This window comes from Arabidopsis lyrata (genome assembly GCF_000004255.2).
Source record: "Arabidopsis lyrata subsp. lyrata unplaced genomic scaffold ARALYscaffold_1, whole genome shotgun sequence".
In the NCBI taxonomy this organism is placed as follows: Eukaryota; Viridiplantae; Streptophyta; class Magnoliopsida; order Brassicales; family Brassicaceae; genus Arabidopsis; species Arabidopsis lyrata.
Window position 1 is genome coordinate 405,375 of NW_003302555.1, and position 19,667 is coordinate 425,041.

The 19,667-nt window shown below is 34.0% G+C and overlaps 4 protein-coding genes and 1 non-coding gene across 7 annotated transcripts; 2 read left to right on the forward strand and 3 right to left on the reverse strand.

Annotated features, from left to right (window-relative positions):
* Positions 1 to 9: 9 nt before the first annotated feature.
* Positions 10 to 1,989, reverse strand: LOC9328138 (cytochrome P450 703A2). Its single transcript, XM_021014519.1, is given in 3 exon segments — positions 10 to 733; positions 815 to 1,263; positions 1,266 to 1,989. Coding segments are annotated over 3 exon segments (1,545 nt in total). The 5' UTR covers positions 1,720 to 1,989; the 3' UTR covers positions 10 to 91.
* A 265-nt stretch (positions 1,990 to 2,254) lies between these two features.
* TRNAQ-CUG lies at positions 2,255 to 2,326 on the forward strand. Its single transcript has one exon. It is a non-coding gene; the product is annotated as a tRNA-Gln (tRNA).
* Positions 2,327 to 6,478: 4,152 nt separating this feature from the next.
* On the reverse strand, positions 6,479 to 9,814 carry LOC9328139 (transcription factor bHLH13). Of its 2 annotated transcripts, XM_021014518.1 has the most exons (4): positions 9,430 to 9,814; positions 7,359 to 9,342; positions 6,845 to 7,139; positions 6,479 to 6,763 (listed from the first exon to the last, which is right to left on the reverse strand). In XM_021014518.1, the coding sequence occupies exon 2, from the start codon at positions 9,160 to 9,162 to the stop codon at positions 7,387 to 7,389; it is 1,776 nt and encodes a 591-aa protein (XP_020870177.1). In that variant the 5' UTR covers positions 9,163 to 9,342; positions 9,430 to 9,814; the 3' UTR covers positions 6,479 to 6,763; positions 6,845 to 7,139; positions 7,359 to 7,386. The 2 variants fall into 2 exon arrangements, with proteins under 2 accessions (XP_020870177.1, XP_020870176.1); XM_021014517.1 differs by having other exon boundaries at positions 6,481 to 6,763; positions 6,845 to 9,342; positions 9,430 to 9,812.
* Positions 9,815 to 13,558: 3,744 nt separating this feature from the next.
* On the forward strand, positions 13,559 to 14,431 carry LOC9328140 (ethylene-responsive transcription factor ERF023). The gene has a single exon (XM_002889329.2). The coding sequence runs from the start codon at positions 13,651 to 13,653 to the stop codon at positions 14,209 to 14,211; it is 561 nt and encodes a 186-aa protein (XP_002889375.1). The 5' UTR covers positions 13,559 to 13,650; the 3' UTR covers positions 14,212 to 14,431.
* Positions 14,432 to 16,853: 2,422 nt separating this feature from the next.
* LOC9325440 lies at positions 16,854 to 18,771 on the reverse strand. 2 transcript variants are annotated; one of them, XM_021014352.1, is made up of 3 exons: positions 18,630 to 18,771; positions 18,464 to 18,518; positions 16,854 to 18,038 (listed from the first exon to the last, which is right to left on the reverse strand). In XM_021014352.1, the coding sequence occupies exon 3, from the start codon at positions 18,013 to 18,015 to the stop codon at positions 17,011 to 17,013; it is 1,005 nt and encodes a 334-aa protein (XP_020870011.1). In that variant the 5' UTR covers positions 18,016 to 18,038; positions 18,464 to 18,518; positions 18,630 to 18,771; the 3' UTR covers positions 16,854 to 17,010. The 2 variants fall into 2 exon arrangements, with proteins under 2 accessions (XP_020870011.1, XP_020870010.1); XM_021014351.1 differs by lacking the exon at positions 18,464 to 18,518 and having other exon boundaries at positions 18,630 to 18,770.
* Positions 18,772 to 19,667: the final 896 nt, after the last annotated feature.

Sequence of the window (19,667 nt, forward strand, 5' to 3'; positions counted from 1 at the left end):
AAAAACTGACAAATCAATAACCGAAATTTGTTTTAGCCGGTCGAACCGAAATTTTAGAATTCTTATTATTCCTTTTAAACCAAGTTAATAATCATTGTAGTACTATGTATGTGTACAAATGAGCTGCCAATCGTGGCTTAGCGATTGCCCATAATGGTTTAGCTTTAGGCATAGTCATGCCGTAAACTTCCACCGTATCGATATTTTCCGGTGAAGACCAGTCAAAGCAATGGAAGAGCCGAGCCAAAGCCATTAGAACCATCGTCACACCTAACGGAGCTCCGGGACATTTCCTCTTGCCGGCACTAAACGGCAATATCTTAAAATCCGGTCCGTGGCTTATCTCAACGCGTCCGCTACCATCCACGGGCCAATGTCGTTCGGGCCTAAAATCTTCCACGTCGTCCCATATCTTAGTGTTTCGGCCCAATCCATGTGTATTGATGAAGACACGTGTCTTTGCTGGGATGTAGTAGCCGTTGATCGTCGTTGGTCGGACGGATTCGTGAGGGATCAAGAATGGTCCGGCCGGATGCATTCGGAACGTTTCACGTACCACACATCGTAGATAGTTTAAATGGACTAGATCTGATTCATCGACCATTCGGTTTGATCCTACGACATTATCGAGCTCTTCTTGAATTTTACGCATTACTCGTGGTTGCTTAATCACTTCAGCCATTGCCCATTCGTTTGTGACCGCTGACGTATCTGTCGCAGCAGCTATCATGTCCTATTGAAGTTTAAAAGAAAAATACATTATATTTAAAACATAAGAGCTTTCATATTTTTGATGCATTTATCAACATAATACCTGAACTAGAGCTTTAATTTCAACGTCTTCCATGTGTTCTTTTCCGTTCTCACCAGGTAGAGACAATAAAACGTCAACAAAATCTATGTCGTCGTTAGTATCTTCTTTTTCATGTTTTGCCCTTTTGTGCTCGTCGATGATCTTAGTGTGAAAATTGTCAACACGTTTCTCCACGTCCCTCATTTCTTTCTCGCATCCGGACGGATCCACCCATCTCCAAAATGGCAAGTAGTCTCCTAGGTAAATTACACCCAACAGCCAAAACAATTTGTGAGTTATGTGCATAAACTCTTGGGCTTCTTTTGGGGGTACTAGAGATCCAGGTCCAAAGAATTGTTTCCCTAGTAGCATCCGAGTCACATTGTTCATAGAGAAAGCACCCAATACTTCCCTAAGATTTATTGGCTTTCCGGATTCGGACCGCTCAAAGACATCTCGTATTAGATACAAGCTTCCTCAGCCCGTTGGGTTGCAAATGATTCAAGCCTTTTGGTTGTAAGTAGGTGTTCCATGCATATCCTCCTCATTCTTTTCCAATGGGGGCCCATTGGCGCTAATGCGACGTCCCCACATCCATACGCAAGGTGGACTGCGGCAAGTGTTTTGGGCCTCGATGCAAAAACGTCGTCTTGCCGTAAGAGAATCTCACGGATGGTATCGGGATCGTTCGTTGTGATAGCATCTACATTTCCAAGCCGGAGGTAGACTAGTGGTCCGTACTTATCGCATAGACCAGCCAAGTCCCGATGAGGTAAAGGGCCCAATTGGAGAAGGTTACCCAAAATAGGCCACCTTGGTGGACCTGGAGGAAGCCTTTGGGCTTTACATGCTGAAGCTTTGAGCCATCTCCATAGAAGAACATTAAGAATAAGAACAGCGAAGAGGGAGACAAGCACCAAAATCATCTAATCTTATATTCTATGTTCAATAAGTCTTTTCATTATACCGTATGGTCATTGTTGTCTCAATATATAACAAATCAAGGAAGACTAGTAGTTAAGTTTTTGTTAGAAACTTAGAACTAATTAATTAAAATTTAAGAGAAGAAAAAAAGAACAATCTAACATGTATCTCTCTCTTTGTGTGACACTTTTACGAACTGCATGCTTTGTTCATGTTCTTTTAATCGGTTTATTAGGACTGAGTTAGCTTGGGAAATCTAGAAAGAAACATCACATTACCCTTTTTTTTTTGTCAAAGAACATCACATTACCCTTTGAGTAAAAAACACATGTAAAATATAAAGAATGGATATGTGAGCAAAACTAAAGTAGATATCTTAGTTTGATAAAGAATGGATAAAGACACATTTAATATTATTTTGAGACGAAATGTATAATCCGTAACAATTTATATCAAAATAATACTACTACAGTATTTTTAATCCACAGAAAGGTCACCACGTAGATAAATAATCTTACTAATGTGAGACTATCAAGCGGTTCCATGGTCTAGCGGTTAGGACACTAGACTCTGAATCTAGTAACCCGAGTTCAAGTCTCGGTGGAACCTGTTTTTATTTTTGTTACATTTTCCCTCTGTTTCTCTTCTTAAGACTTTTGTTTTCCCCAGGCGATAACGGTTACTGTTAATATGAACACTAAAACCAATTTCGAAATTAGAAAATACCTCACTAAATCCAACACATAGTTTCAACTTCACCATTCACAAGCACTGAATCAGTCAATCAGCTGCGTTTTGTTGTTCATGAGTAATCCTGTGACCAAATTAATACTTCACTAAATCCAACACATACGGAATATCAGAATGATGAAAGACAGATTCATGGCCAGAAAATAGAAAATGAGAGCAAATAATAACTTACTATTAAATTGAATCAAAAAAAATTAAAATGGTGGAAATATATACTTTAAATTAAAACTAATTAACCCAAATTCAATATTAAAATAAAGCAATATCTCTTTTAAATGATGGAAATATATACCCTAAATTAGAAATAAAGAACTCAAATGTAATATTTTAAATTTATTTTGGTTGAATAATTTTTATATAAAAATTGTGCTATTTTTGAAACTTTATGGAGTGTGTTATATAATTATCCATAAAACATGTTTTAGTATTATTTTGGGAATTTCTCTAAATTAAATGTTAAATATATATTAGAGAAATTGTTAAAAATGCACCTTTTTCAATACCCCTTTTCAAAAATGCCCCCTTTGAGAGTCCATTTTTAAGTTTGCCCTCTTTTAATTTTTAATGACCATTTTACCCTTATTTGAAACAAAATTAAGTCCACAAAATACAAAATATTTTTTGGCGGGAAAAGTGATCCCTCAATTTTTCCGCCAAAACACTTGTAAAACCTTTAAAATACCTTGTAAAATTTTCCCGTAAAAATTTTTCCGGCCAAAAAATTTTCCCGCCAAAAATTTTTTTTTGCGGGAAAAGTGATTCCGCAATTTTTTTGGCGAATTTTTTTTTGCAGGAAACTTTTTGGCGGGAAAAATTTACAAGGTATTTTAAGGTTTTACAGAGTATTTACAAGTGTTTTGTAAGGTTTTACAATGTATTTTAAAAGGTTTTACAAGGTACTTATAAGGTTTTATAAGGTATTTATAACTTGTAAAACCTTATAAAAAACTTGTAAAACCTTATAAAATAGCTTGTAAAATCTTATAAATACCTTATAAATACGTTGTAAAACTTTTTAAAATACATTGTAAAACCTTATAAATACCCTGTAAAAAACCTTTAAAATACCTTGTAAATTTTTCCCGCCAAAAAAATTGAAGAATCACTTTTCCCGCAAAAAATAATTTTAAAGGTTTTACAAGTTTTTACAAAATTTTTACAAGGTATTTTAAAGGTTTTACAAGTTTTTACAAAATCAAATTTGTAATTTTGATGTGTGAACATTCTCATGTTTTCCTTATATATTTGTGATATCTTTTATTAAAAAAGGGTAATTTAGTCATTTTGTATATAAAAAGGGGTATTTTTAAAAATGAACAGCCAAATGGGGTATTTTTGAAAAGTGGTATTGAAAAAGGGGCATTTTTGTGAGTCTCCTTATATATTATGTGTAAACATGTTGAACATAGAACACCTCTTAAAGACAAAATTATAGGCGGGATGTTGTGTCCACTTTGTTTTCACAAATTTAAAATTTTATCCCTTAAAAGAAATTTAAATAAAAGTTTTATGCATACTTAAAAAAATAAAACAGTTTATCTAAAATATTAATTAAAAAATAAAAAAAAATTAAAGTTTAAATACTGATAGAAATTAAAAAGCGTTTTTAAATAAAAGAAATAAGTTTTAAGAAATCCAATATGTATAACTTAAAGCAATTTATTTAAAATATTATTTGTAAAACCTTAAAAACTGTAAATTTAATCAATATTAAAAAAAAAGAAATAGAGTAAAAAATAAATTAATTGTTAAATTTATATTATGTGTAAAACATGTTGAACCTTGAACCTCTCGTAGGCATATGGATGTTGTGTCCAATTTGTTTATACAAAATTAAATATTTAACACTTATAAAAAAAATTTATCCAAATATTAATTTTAAAATAAAAAAATTTAAAGTTTTAGTAGTAATATAAAAATATAAATTTTTAAATAAATTCTAAGGAAAAAAAAACAAGTGTCAAAATTTTAATTATGTGTAAACCATATTAAACCTAGAACACCTCTTAGGGGTTTGTATGTTGTATACAATTAGTTTACACAAAATTAAAAAACAATTTACATCTAACAAAAAAATAAGTTTTTAAATAAAATGTTTAAAGAAAAAACAAGTGTTAAAACTTTAATTATTTGTAAACGATACTAAACCTAGAACACCTCTTAGGGGTTTAAAAATTTAACACTAATAAAAATAACATAACATTAAAAAAAAAGTGTTAAAATTTTAGTTATGTGTAAACTATATTGAACCTAGAATACTTCTTAGGGGTTTGGATGTTGTATCCAATTAGTATACACAAAATTAAAAAATTTAACACTTATAAAAAAAAAACATTTTAGAAAAAAAATTGTTAAAAATTTAATTATGTATAAACCAAATTGAACCTAGAATACTTCTTAGGGGTTTGGATATTGTATCCAATTAGTTTACACAAAATTAAAAAATTTAACACTTATAAAAAAAAAGCAAAACATTTAAAAAAAAACAAGTGTTAAAAAATTTAATTATGTGTAAACCATATTGAACCTAGAACACCTCTTAGGGGTTTGGATGTTATATCCAATTAGTTTACACAAAATTAAAAAATTTAACATTTATAAAAAAAAAAAATATTTCAAAAATAAAACAAGTGTTAAAAAATTTAATTATGTTTAAACCATATTGAACCTAAAACACCTCTTAGGGGTTTGGATGATGTATCCAATTGGTTTACACAAAATTAAAAACTTTAACACTTATAAAAAAAAAAAAAAAAAACATTTTAAAAAAAAAATAAGTGTTAAAAATTTTAATTATGTGTAAACCATATTGAACCTAGAACACCTCTTAGGGGTTTGGATGATGTATCCAATTGGTTTACACAAAATTAAAAATTTAACACTTATAAAAAAAAGAAAAAAAAAACATTTAAAAAAAAATAAGTGTTAAAAAATTTAATTATGTGTAAACCATATTGAACCTAGAACACCTCTTAGGGGTTTGGATGATGTATCCAATTAGTTTACACAAAATTAAAAACTTTAACACTTATAAAAAAAAAAGAAAAAAAAACATTAAAAAAAAAAATAAGTGTTAAAAAATTTAATTATGTGTAAACCATATTGAACCTAGAACACCTCTTAGGGGTTTGGATGTTGTATCCAATTAGTTTACACAAAATTAAAAATTTAACACTTATAAAAAAATAAAAAAATAAAACAAGTGTTAAAAAAACAAAAACATGGGATAGAAATTGACCTTGCCGATAAGTTGGAATGTGAGACGATTATCGTCATGGGCTGGACTTCTTTATTCTTGTTGGGCTTTGTTGGGCTGAAAGAGCTTCGATGACATGGCGGTGAGAGCGGAATGTGATCGTCTCTCTAATGGTTCCGACACAAAACAGAGCAGCAACAACCACGACGACGATCATCCTGAGGAGACGCTTTCATGATCGCAGCCATGGAAACATCGTCTCTCTTTGTCTCTATCTTCGTTTTCGTCTTTCCTTGGCCGTCTTGGTGCTCTCCTTGGCCGTCGGTGAAAGCGTTTCGGTGGCCCGTCGTTGACCGGATTTGAAATCGTTTGGATCGGGTTGAAGGTGAGTCACAAGAGAGGATGGAGATCAATGTTACGATAGTTGTTTGTATGTTGAAAAGACGAGAGAATGAAAGATCAAAAACGATAGTTGTGTTTAGAAAAGACAAGAGAATGAAATATTTGTTATGGTATCGAAGAAGAAGAGTGAATATTGATATCTCAAGGAAGAAGAGAGAATGAGTGATGTTGGAGATTAGCATTCTCTCAGGCGTGTTGTGTATTTATAAGCATTAGCTTCTTCAAACAAAAAGGAAACTTTCGATTGTTTCCTTTTTTCTTCAACGCTTGTTTCCTTTTCTTATTAGGGTTGACAAAAAATAAGAAAATCTGAGAACGTTCGAGAGATCTGGACCGTTTATTTTCATCACGTTGCAACTGCGAGATATCGGATGGTGATAATCTAATCTAAACGGTAAGTTTGTAACATTACGTGGGTCCGGGACGATCTCTTTATTATACATTTATACCTCTCTGTTACAAACAAACACCCATATGTTTGTGGAGAAGGAAAGAAGAGATGAAGATGATGGTTCTGAACCAAAAAAAAGGAGATGATGATGTTGGCTTCTTTAAATTGAACAGAAGCAGCAGTGTTTGATGATCTAACAGACATTGACATCAGCCTACCAATGCTGGTCTTTCTGTGGGAGATAGAACCGGCCTGATTATGAGAATGCTTCATATCGCCGGTAGCTTCATCTAGAAACTCAGCGTTCCTGAACGGAAGAAGAAATCAAAATCAAGATGAAAAAGTGTGTTTTCAAGCAGAGCAGAAACTGATTCAGGATCTGACTAACGTTTTATTGCTGCGGCTGCAGATGCTGAATATGAAGCCAACGCCTATAAATATAGCAGCAACTTCAATCATTTCTGTGGGAGCCATCAATTGCTTTGGTTAGGACCAGAGCAATCATGTCATTCATCTGACCACTACATAATGTACAACTCCATGACTCTGAGGGAAGGTGGTAGTGATAGAATCTTCTATGTTGAATTCCCTCAGAGGTTTGAAGGTATTGGACCCAAATGATCGTTATGCAAACCACAACACTGTCTTCTTTGATGTTAGTATCAAGTCTGCAAGTCTTGTCTCTGCAGGAAAGAGCCATTACAACATTATCCTTTTCCCCCAATTTTGTCCACTGTAAACCGAGTAACTGATAATGTCTACTTTTGTCAATTAAACTTCTAAAATCCTAGTTTGGAGGATTCTTACAGGTATATAACCAAAAAAAAAAAAAGCAAAAACAAAAGAAACCTAGCAGAAACAAAAAAGAACCATTCAAAACCGGTTCTTGATTACAAACTTACTTTCCACCTTCTTCTATCTCTCAAAAGGCTATCTACCAGATGATGTTCTTGACTGAACTGAATTTGATGGCTCTCTAGACAACGCAGATATCAGCTTCTCTTTCGTTAATTCTTCAGATTTGACTACAAACGTATGCAACACTGTGTCCTGAGAAACTTCAAGGTTCGAGTTCATCACTTCTACTTTAGTCTCTTCAAACGCATGGAAGATTCTAGAAGCTGGATGAGACTCCAACGGACAGTTTATTCTCACTGTGACATCTTCACCTGAGGTTTGAACATTAATATCCGATTCCAAGCTGATAGGTGGATTTGAGCTATACCCTAATCTCTCTCTCTCTGCTTCCATGACCTTTAGCTTGGCGTGAAGCTCGTTTATGTAAGAAACTGCGTCTCCCAACAACGACGCTTTGTCCATCTTGGATATGTTGGGAACAACGGATCTCAGAGCGTAAAACCTCTGGTTAAGCTTCTCACGCCGCTGCCTTTCTGCTTCAACATGGTTCAAAGCTTCCACTCTTCCGTTGGCAGGTCTCCTTCCACGTTTTCTTGGTTTGTTGTTACCATTGTCATCAGCACCCACCGCGTCTGCCCATTCCCCTCCTCCTTCTCCATCTGAATTATTCTCGGAAGCCCTTGAACTCGCAGCAGAGAAATCAATCTGCATTTGAGCAGGAGGAAGCAGCCTCTGCGATGATTGCTGCAAAGGTAAAAACTTGAACTCATCCGTGCTCGGAACTTCCTTCACATTGATGGGCCTCGTGTAGTTCTCTGGTTGGACCCAAGTAGGACTCAGAAGAGTATTGTTGTTGGTGCCTGGGTTCGAAAACATAAACCTATTCCCATTATTAGGATAAGCATCTACTCTCTTGGGAGCTCTATCATCCATTTTTCTAACCGTAAGTTTCTCTCTGAACTGTCTATGCTGTTGTTGTTGTTGTTGTGGTTGTTGTTGGTGAAACTGATGATGATGAAGAAAACCTGAATTGTGCAGATCCTTCCCAAATATCTTTGAAGCATTAACCGTTCTGTTATCATCTATCTTTTCAGGTAAAGCAACAGCCGTCACAGCTCTAACAGGAGGCAAACTACTCGAAAACAATGATCTTATAGACAAGATTGACTCTTCACTTTCAGGCAAACATGAAGTTGAGCCTAGCTCGACAACACCAAGATCAGTAGGAACCAAAACAACCGTCTGAATTCCAGCAGATTTAGCAAGAAACGATCTAACACAATAATCAGAACCCGAATTCACCACATCGGATAACCAAACCGGTTTCCCAGAGGCAAAACACTTCCCTGGACCACCTTCACCTTGAGGGAATGAGAAATACATTGAAGAAAGAAGAAACATCTCAGTGTCAGTAACTCTATCTAGTCCTAAAGCACAGTTCTCTTCTTCTAACCCACCAAACAAATCATGAAGCTTTTGCAAAACTCTCTTTCTCATAGTCTGATGCGTTTCTTCTTCTCTTCCCATACTTAGAATTCTAACGATCTCTGACTTCTCTCCTTCTTTAGGCTCTCTGCAATACCCATCTCCCCAACAGAGAACCAAATCTCCGGCCTTTGACCTCGAAATCTGCCAGAAAATGGCGTAGTTCCACGAGAAATTAGAAGCGTTGGGTCTCTCAACGAGATCAGAGAGCTTGTTCTGCAGATTCTCGTCGCTTCCTGAAGTCATCAAGAGATTAGCATTTGAAACAGAGTTCGAAAGCAAGTAATCGAGAGCTCGTTTGCCAAGTAACGAAGCAACAATCGCTTTATCATCCTCGTTCCACACTACGCGACCAATATTCATCTCTGTTCTTTTGTTTGGATCCCAACGAAATCGAACAAAAGGAGAGACTTTTAAGAAACCCAGATCTTCAGAAATCGATTCTTTGGTCAACTTCTAGGGTTTACAAGTGTGACCCAGATGCGTATATACGGCGGAGTATAACAGTTTTGCATGGAACACCAGAGATCTCAGATCTTGCCCCTATTTTTAACAAATAACAAATCAAAAATCAAACTTCACAAAAATCGACCAAGAGAGAATTGAAAATTAAGAAGAAGATATTTTTACCAGTAGAGAAGATTTGAAGCCAGTCTTCCACCGAGATTTTTCCTCAAAAATCAGATTTTTTTAGAATCCGACCAAAAAACAAATTTTAATATCTCCCAAAATGGACAAACAAATTTCCCCGAAAAAGAACCCTAAGAAGTAAGAATCCAGGAAAAAGGTGGCCAATTGAAAACAAAATAAGATTTTTCAGTTTCGCTCTATCGGCTCCCTCTTTTGTCGCCGTGGCCAATTGAATGAATTCAAGGAAGAGAGAGAAAAGTCCGACGCATGTTCTTCGTGCTCTTTTTTATTTTAGTAAAACCAAACAACAAACAAAAAACAACAAGACTCTCATTTTTAACCATGGTTACCTATTTTAACTACACACTTGAGTTTAGAATCATAAGCTAACTTAAACCGGGTCCGGTCCGGTCCGGCACGGCCAACGACTTTGTCTTTGTCTCGAGTCTTTGATACACGACGGTGTAAAACCTTAGATTATGTCAATGTTTTGTCAATAATTGCGACATAATATTCAAATATGGGTTTTGATTAATTAAAATTTGTAACAGATCTAAAAACTAGCGTATCTGACAACTTGATTAGATTCTCATGTACAGCACATAATTACTAAAGATTATAGGATATGGAAATACACTAAAGAGGAAACCAAACCCAAATTTAGTAAATTTGATTTGAATTTTTATAATTTATTTACATAATTGCAATATATGCCAAGTCCGGTAGTCAAGCACTCGGAAACTTTGACTAAATCAATTCACGTTCACGTTAGGCTTAAATAGTTGATTTTGTTGTTGTTTTAATTTGTTGAAAGGAAATTTATTTGATTTTGTTGTTGTGTTAAGAGTTAAGACTAAAGAAGAGTTGTTCCTTAAGTTTCAAATGTTTTTAGATTTATACAACAAAAATATTTGGCTTATTTTTGTAAATAGAAAAGCCAGCCCCGGCTCATATGGGTGGGGCGGAGGTGCGACGGCCTAAGGTTTTTTTTTTTAATAAAAATTTTACATATAAAAAAGGCCCAAATATTTTTTAAAAAAAATTATTAGTATAAAAATTATATTTCTAGAGGCCTAATTCTTTAAAAATATATATATAAAGGCTTAAAATTTTAATATAACAATTTTTACTGTAAACAATCTGCAATTCTTAAAAAAAAAATAGGTAAATTATTTTTTTATATATAATAATAGGCAAAAAAAAATTTTGTCCTAAGGCTCCCAAATATATTGGGCCGGGGCTGAGAAAAGCTTGTAACATATGGCTTTGTAGTTTCTAGTTTAGATTTTTTTTTTTGTGTGGGTAATATTTATGGTGGTTCTATAACGTAAGTATTATTTAACTAAAAAAAGAAGAAGAAGCTATCACTAAAAATTAATACCAATTGTCGGTAGCTCAACTGATCAAGATTTTAGGCAAAGTTTAAAGATCATCGATTCGAGTGACGGTTGAAACGTTGAAACGAAACTAATATTGTATGTAGTGTTTTAGACTTGGAGGCATTACGGGTTTTGATCTAAAACAATATTAAAAAAAAAAAAAAACTTTTGGTTGACAAAACAATTCTCCTCTTTTAAAGAAAGGAAACGCCAACTCGATAAAGAGGAGGGCGTGAAAAGCACGTGAAGTTCACGTGGATCGAGGAGAGATGACCAGAATGAGAAGAACGTGAGATGCATTTAATTTTCCTTGGATCTTTTTTATTTATTTATTTTCAAATGCGCCTGCACAGCTGCACTTTCTCTTCTGTGACCGTAACGTTTTTTTCTTTTCTTTTTTTCTCCCGCATTGCACAACAATAATTGAATTATACTATAGTCTTAACATTATCACCAAAATATAAACTCATGAAATTCTCGTATGCAAAAATTGAATATACACTAAAAAAAAGAATATACACTAAAAAAAAAGAAGCAAAAATATAGTTATGGAAAATGGAGTCACGAGTGGGTATAATATATGGCGGTGAGAAACACACACCAAAAAGTGGGGACCGCGTGATTCACGTGTTTAAACTATCCTTTATTCGAGACGTTTGGGTCCCATTCCCATCTAAGTCAAACAACGACGTCGACTTAATATCTCCAAGTCGTCAAGATTAATATGGGCCGCTGTTACGGACCAGGTTTCGATCGAACTCTTGTAATATTAGGCCCGATATGGGCTGGGATAAACTTGCTATTAGCCTCATCTATTCCTTTATCTAGAAATCAAAATTAGAATGGGCTGCTCAACTGACTTTCTCTTAAATTCTTAAAAGGGAATCATATATCTCTTGTTTTTTTACTACAAAAAAAATCGGCCCATTAGCCCAGTTAACTCTATTCAGTCCCGGATAAAGTAGTACAGGTTCTTGCCTTCTTGGTGAACTTATTCCGAATGTTACTAAAAAAACCTCTCTCTTGATATATTGTTACAAGTATTCATTTAATTTCAATAATGATCCAAATTGGTTAGATTTTCATACGTGAAATATATAGTTTATCCCATTTTGGCGTTTATAGTTATCTTCATTTTAAAATGAATTCCATCTTTAACGTCTACAAAAGTCGTTACCAACCCAAAAAAATAATCATAAGAGACTACTTTAATCTAACAACAACTCACGAAAAGGAAAAAAGCACCGACCAAAACTTAAAAGCTCATCGTATGAACAAAAAAACAAATCTTGAAAACTCAATCCACAAAAAAAAATGACGTCACACTGTTATATTTTCAGTTACTTACGGTTTAAAAAACGAACAAGTGTTTAAATTGTTTACACGAAAGCACATGAAGACAAAACTGATAGTAAAGCCGTGGATGATCATCTGATGTAAGAAGAAAGCGAGTTTCGTAAACTCCTCTTGCTCTCTATTTTCCCAATTTAAAAAGCATTTTTCGATTGCGATATTACTTGAAGTAAAATTCAATGGTTCCTTGTTAATATGTAGTGACGTGATGTGATGGGTTAAAATGTGGAAACCATAGACTTCAGGTGATATTTATCAACTGCCCTTATGTTTAAGGGATTATAAATCACCGTACGAAGACGTGAATTTTCTTGTGATATCTTAAATTCTTTTCCCTGAAGAATAATAACTTTAGCTTCTTTCTTTTCTTGTAACAATTGTACTATCATGGGGAAGTTTATATTCTTTTGTAATGGTAATTCTAGTAGCAAAAATGCAAAATCATAAAATAAAACTTTTTGAGTAGTGTAGATTTCTGAGTGGTATAGACTAGAGTTTAGACTATGGTCCCTTCAAAATCTAATGAATGCTATTTTAAAAAAGCAACCTCTGTGGACCTGCGTTGCCCAAGTATATCAAATAACTGAAAATTAATTAATAAGTTAATAATTAGGAGAGAAAAAGGGTTCTTTGTAGATATATTTTCACGATCATGGCATGCATGCACAAAAAATTACACCTAATAAAGTGATTTTCATTATAATAATAAATATTGTAAGCACATTTATAATTTTTCCACTGTCAGGCACCTTTTTTTTTTTTTTTTGCTGAAGTTTGTAGAGAATTTTGTAGTAAAAGATTTCAGTAATTTTCATAATCTTTTCAGACATAATATTTATTTGATCTCTTTCTTGCCATCGACACTTTTTTTTTACCAATTTGTTGAAAAAGGTGCTAAAATTATAGGACAGAACGTCACCAGTACATGAGCTATTGAAAACATTTCCCCACCACTCCCGATTGCTGAGAGACAAAGATTTGACATATAAACTTTTTTAGTTTAATTAATTTGATATATGAAGTTAATCATCGAGGACATCAATAACCCATGTTCTTAGATTTTGTTCTTATGCAAAATCGTGCAATTTTTATTTTAATAAATCATTTTCTTGCTACTAGAATTATCACCGGTTTAATTTGATTCAGCTGCTTATTGTAACAAACTAACATAAAAGTACTGGCCGCTCATTTCAATTTTCAAGATTTTTATTTTTGCTAGCGATTTATTATTTATTTATTGAAAATATATCATTTTACGGGATATAAAATAGAATTTGACTACGTACTAATATCCATTACAGGATCATTTTCTTGGAAAATTTACATTTCTATAAATTAGAATTCTATGATTAAATATATGTCGGGGGCATTTATGTAAATTCGTATAGTGAACAGTAACGCTGTTGGTTAGAAAATGGGATTGGATGAGATTATAAATGTAGATAACAGTGTGACTTAACCACATAAACTCTTTAATGCACAACAGAGAATGAAGCTATCACCACCACCACTTACCAACAGCGAACCAACCGCCACCGCTTCTGCCGTTAAATCTTGCAGCGGAGGTGGCAAAGAAACCAGCTCGACCACGAGGCATCCAGTGTACCACGGTGTTCGCAAACGCCGATGGGGAAAATGGGTTTCTGAGATCAGAGAGCCCCGGAAAAAATCTCGGATTTGGCTCGGATCTTTTCCGGTGCCGGAGATGGCTGCTAAAGCCTACGACGTGGCAGCGTTTTGTCTAAAAGGTAGAAAAGCTCAGCTGAATTTTCCCGACGAAATAGACGATCTACCTCGACCGTCCACGTGTACTCCCAGAGATATCCAAGTCGCGGCGGCCAAAGCAGCCAACGCCGTCAAGATCATCAAAATGGGAGATGATGACGTGGCAGAAATAGACGACGGAGATGATTTCTGGGAAGGCATTGAGCTGCCGGAGCTTATGATGACTGGAGGTGGGTGGTCGCCGGAGCCTTTTGTTGCCGGAGATGATGCCACGTGGCTTGTCGACGGAGACTTGTATCAGTATCAGTTCATGGCGTGTCTGTGAGTGTTGCTGTCGATTGTGTCGTATTCGTTATACGTGTACGTTGTATCGTTATTGTGTTGGCTCACTTAATTTAATGCATATGCATGTATATTTTCATTTTTTTGTTTCTAGTTTATTGTTTTACGCGATTAATAATTAGATACCTGTTTCTTAAGTTAGTTATCAGGTTTGTACGATCTTGATATATACGTATAACGGTATAAGTATGTTCTTATATACAGTTTTCGTTTGCATAAGTATTGTTACTTGTTCTAACCTTTTTATTATTATTGAAAACATTATGTAGCTGCTGGTTATAAGTAAAGTAATGGTTTTAAATCACTGGAGCTTGTAACTTCTGATTATTTTATTTTTGTAAAACCTATGATAAGGAAAATTAAAGTATAATTCGATACCTAGCATAATTCCTAATTTGGTCCAATTTCTATCGTTGTTCATGCAATAGTTCTCGGACCCTTATCCATATTTATTATCAAATAGTATAAAATTTTAAAATTACTATTGATATTTGTTTTGTGTTTTCATAGAAAACAAAAAAGAAAGACTCCTTAAATGAGTCATGGGGTTCGAGATATATGTTCTCCTGATATGTGCTTGTGATATACTATTATACTAGTATACATCACTGTTTGAAATTTTAATAATATCAAAAATGTTAATATGCAATAGCTTTTCTTTTTGTTTCGTGTGTCGATATATCGACATTTAAACTTCTAACAGTACAGACGTACAGTTGGCAATAATTTCTTCTTCCGATAAATTTGTTCGCTTTCAGTTTTCCCTGATAGTGAGCTATTTAGTTCCAAGATGTTACTAATATCAGCACTCGGGCTTCATTGATACTTGTTAGTTATAAGGACTCCTTTAACTGATCGGATACGTCCAAAATAATCATAATAACCAAAGAGCGATTTCCTTAACGGTTGTTTCCTAAAGCATTTGAAGTTCGACCTAAAACTTAAATATCAATTTGACCACGTGGAAACACATGAAAATTGTAAATGAACTTAATTCATCTTCCAGAATATATGATCGGTGTAAATATACGTGTTAAGAACTGGACCATGAATATGTTTGTTCCAAAAAAGAAGTATCCGTATATGTACCTCTTATATTATCAGTTCGAGTCCTAATTAAGCTCGACACTTGATCAAATCCTAAACTCGACTCTATACTTTTTTCATAGCATCATATAATTCCGTCAAATAAAAATCGTAATATATACGAAAATAGAGTTTCTTCTATTTAATTATAGATGATGAGATGTAATATAAAAAGATTAGAGGAGAAATATAAAACATATATTGAAAGAGAAAAGGAATGAAACGAGAATTTCGCCATATAGAGATGTAAAACAATCATATATAAGCTCATATATAATGATGCTATAAAAGTATTTTAGAAAATCGAATACCACATTAGCTAGGTACTGATCCAAGTCTTTAGAGAACTTGTTATTTCCATCAATTTTGCATTGTTTTGGGGCTATTTGACCAATTAACCCTTAAATATTTTTGACATGTGCATATTAAGCTGTGGTACTGTAAGACTAATACATTATGTTCTTGTAGGACACAAGACAAGACGAGGACGCGGAGATGGTACACTCGCATAGAACCAAGAGCTGTCTGGGTGGGAAATTTGAAATTATTAACATTTGTCCTTTGTATCGTCATTATACAATTTGGCACCACATATTAAGATATTTAACACAACACGTGTTTTAAAATAACGGCTAAAACGATACTCGAATTTATTATTTCAGACAAGGATTTGTTGGACTTGAATTCAACTACAATTTAGTGCTATTTAGTGGTTTGGAAGTTGGAACTCGAGCATCCAAGAGAAACGAACTATGGTTTATTATAAATCGGGAAATTTTGTGCTTGGTTTTGAATCGTAGTACGCAATGATCAACAAAACATCCTTGTGCTGGTTATTCAATAAAGCTTCTTACAACTATTATTCATAATAAATACGGAGAAATTATTTCACATTTGACCAAAAAAATTGGAGATATAATAATTAATGGGCTGTCTTAGATATGAACAAACAAACAAAGAGATGAAATTTAAATAATTAAATACATTTGATGATGAAAACATGTATTTTGGTTGTTGGTGCATGCTAATATTTAAACTACTGTATGATATTTAAACGCATTTTTTTCAATGTTTTTTTTAAACTATCTTTTAAACTCACATTTATCAATGAATTTAATTATACGGATAAACCATTATTTGGATTTAGTTAAAAAGTATTGTATATTTTCACAGAAGCGTACATAAACACAAACAATACAAGTGATCACACCTTTCATTTTAAACATCCGTAATATATTTTAAAGCAACTAAGACAATAATCTTTGAAAATTTATACCACACCATGCTTAGAAGTTTAAACAAAAATCCTATTAAGTTTGATACAACCCCTAAAAGAAGTTCTTTTATCAATTATAGAAAAGAAATAAAAAATTTGGGTCTGAAAAATGTTTTCAGGACATATGGGCCTTATTCGGAATAAATGGGTCAAATGAGGTCCACATGACCACAAGTAGCAAACTTTGAATCTAAAGCTTCCGATGCATTTCCATGTTTGAATCTCTTTTCTCCTCAATTTTGTGTAGAAGAGAGAGATTTTAACCAAAATATACTTCTATAGAAGATTAAATTTAACACAAATATCACACAATAAATACATTAACACAACATATACACAATTTTAGAGGCAACGTGAAAAGTTATAAAACCTAAAACTCTTGAAAAGATCAGTGATCAAACAAAAGACATTTTCAAGATTCTAGAAGGGAAACAACCATCCAACAGTCCAACCTAAGAGCAAACCAGCACCAATGAGACTAAACCCTAATGCAAAAGCCATCATATATTTCCCAATCTCACCCTTTTTCTTCTTCTTCCCTCTTTGCTTCCTCTTCTTAAGATTCATTCCTTTGATCTGTTCTTCATTTTCTTCTTCCTTCTTCATCTGCAGATAAAGAGCTTCCATTTCTAGAAGCTTTAACCATTGCTTATAAGCCAACATCTGACTCGCTTGTTTCAACAAGATTGTTATCATACGGACTTTCTCAGCGCAAGCTTCTCTTGCTGCTTTCTCTGCTTCTCTTGCTCTGGTTTGAGAATGCCTTAATGCTTCTAAAAGCTGAGCTTTGCTTAGATCATCATTTCTAGGGGAAGACATTGGACTCGTGTTCTTGCTCTCTGTGCTACTATTGTAACTCAAAGATCTCTCAAACCGATCGCTCCAAACTCCTTGTTTCCATGGCGATTGCACCGCTGGTTTAAACCCCTTCTCACTACTCGTGCAGTGTATCCCCTTGTGGAGTTTCTGAGGTGGAGGAAGATCACAATTCTGGATATTATGATCAATCGATTTAGTCGCCACCAAGAGAGCTAATTCATCTTTATCTGTCGTGCTTCTCCACCACGGCGTTGTAGCGTCAGCGTCAGCTTTCTTGCTTATAAAGCTGTAGTCTCCTTCTTCTTGTATCCCGATCAAGTCGACAAATTCTTGCAATTTCTTGCATTTGGTATCTTCAAAAAAGGAGTTTGTAGCCTCCTCATCAAATCCAGTTGACCCCTTAAGCCACCATTTGGTATCACAAGAGGAGAAATCAGAGGAATCTCCAAAACTTCCTGAAGAAAAGCTGTTTTTTTCGGTGTTGCCCGAAGAAGAATGTTGGTGTTGGCAACAAGCTAACCTCGGAGCCATCTTCGCATCTTCATGAACAATAAAGCAACGACTTGCTGTTCTTTGCCACAATGCTCTTGCTTCAGCTGCTCCCATTATCACATTAAGACACAAAACCCCTAAAAATTTAAGAGAAAAGAGGAAAAGACAAAATCAAAAGACTATTTTTTCGATTTATGAATCAAAACAAAAGTTTGTTCTTTTTTCACTTAGAAGACATAGGAAGGATTAATTGTTTTTTCTTAGCTACTCCCGAGATTGCTTCTAAGCAATGATTGATGATTCATATACAAGCGAATGATTTAAGGAATTTAATTACTCAACAATACACGCAACGTTTGGGAACAAGCATCAAAACAAAAGATATTCAATCAAAACTCATTCAACATAACCAGACATGAAGAAGATAAATTTCATCACCAAATTAGAACATCAAAACTTAAGTTTCAGAGCAATTAAACGTACTGCAGAACAACAAAAAAGTCTTGACCAGAGCAAACAAAGAGCATGAGTAAGATTTCGCACAGGGATCAAGTAAATTTACCAACTTTCTCAGAAATTCCAAAATCAGAAGTTGACCCATGAAACAAAAATCATCACTGATCCATGAGAAAACAGTCAGATCGAACAAACAAGAAGAACAGAGACTTTTATCTAAAAGAGTAAGATTTGTATAATAGAACAGAAAACCAAGTAACAAGTAAAGATACCATTTTTAGTAGTTTAAAGATTCCATGAATCAATGAAGCGATCTTGCAACCGAAGCTTTTGGCTTTTCTTCTTCTTCTTTTTTCTTCGTCCACACTCTGGCCCCATGGAACGAATTTTACAGTTTCTTCCGTAAAAGCTTCCGGCTACGACGCAAAACGACACAGTTTCAATAACTTGTTTGGCTCCGTAAGCATCTGAAACAGCTGGATTGGCAACACGTGTTGACTAGAGAGTAAATCGACGGCTATTATGATATGGACCCTACTTTGATTTAATGGATAAGATGTTTTTATTTATTTTTCTTACACTGGACCACAATAAGAGAAAAAATAAAAAATCATTAGTCTTATTCCATCTTTAATTAGTCATTCTTTCGTTTTGTCGGCTTTAATTTTGCAAGGGAATACCATGTTTTTGGGTCCAATTAACATTATTTAATCACGTTAATTGTTCACTTTTGTTAGAGAATCAGTGCTTTATACAAGTAAAGAGGAGGGGTTAACTAAGGGCTTGACTGGTTTAAACGCAGCGGTTGCGGTTGCGGTTACGGGAGTTTGCGGAAGCGGGCGGTTGCGGTTTTAAGCATTACCAAGCGTTTTGAACGACTGGTTTAGCGTTTGAAAATGGATGCGTTTGCGGAAGTTTTATGACTGGTAAACCAGCGGATGCGGTAGCAGTTAAATAAAAAATGACTAAAAAAATAAAAAATATTACAAAAAAAAATAAAAACACCAATATATTATTATGATAATATTAGAAAAATTGAACATGCTTAATAATTAAAACCATAAATAAAGTACTAAATAATTATTCAAAAATAAAGAAATTTTATAATAAGATAGTATTTTATGATGGGTTAACACCAAAAATTGTATCAAATAATGGGACAAACTGTAAATAACGTTGAATTCAATCAAAAGCAAGTAATTTTCTATTCGAGAAAACAAATCGAAACACATATTCAATCAAAAATAAAAGCAATATATAATGAAAAGAAAAAAAATATTCAAATTGATTTTCATCAGTTTGGGTGGAAG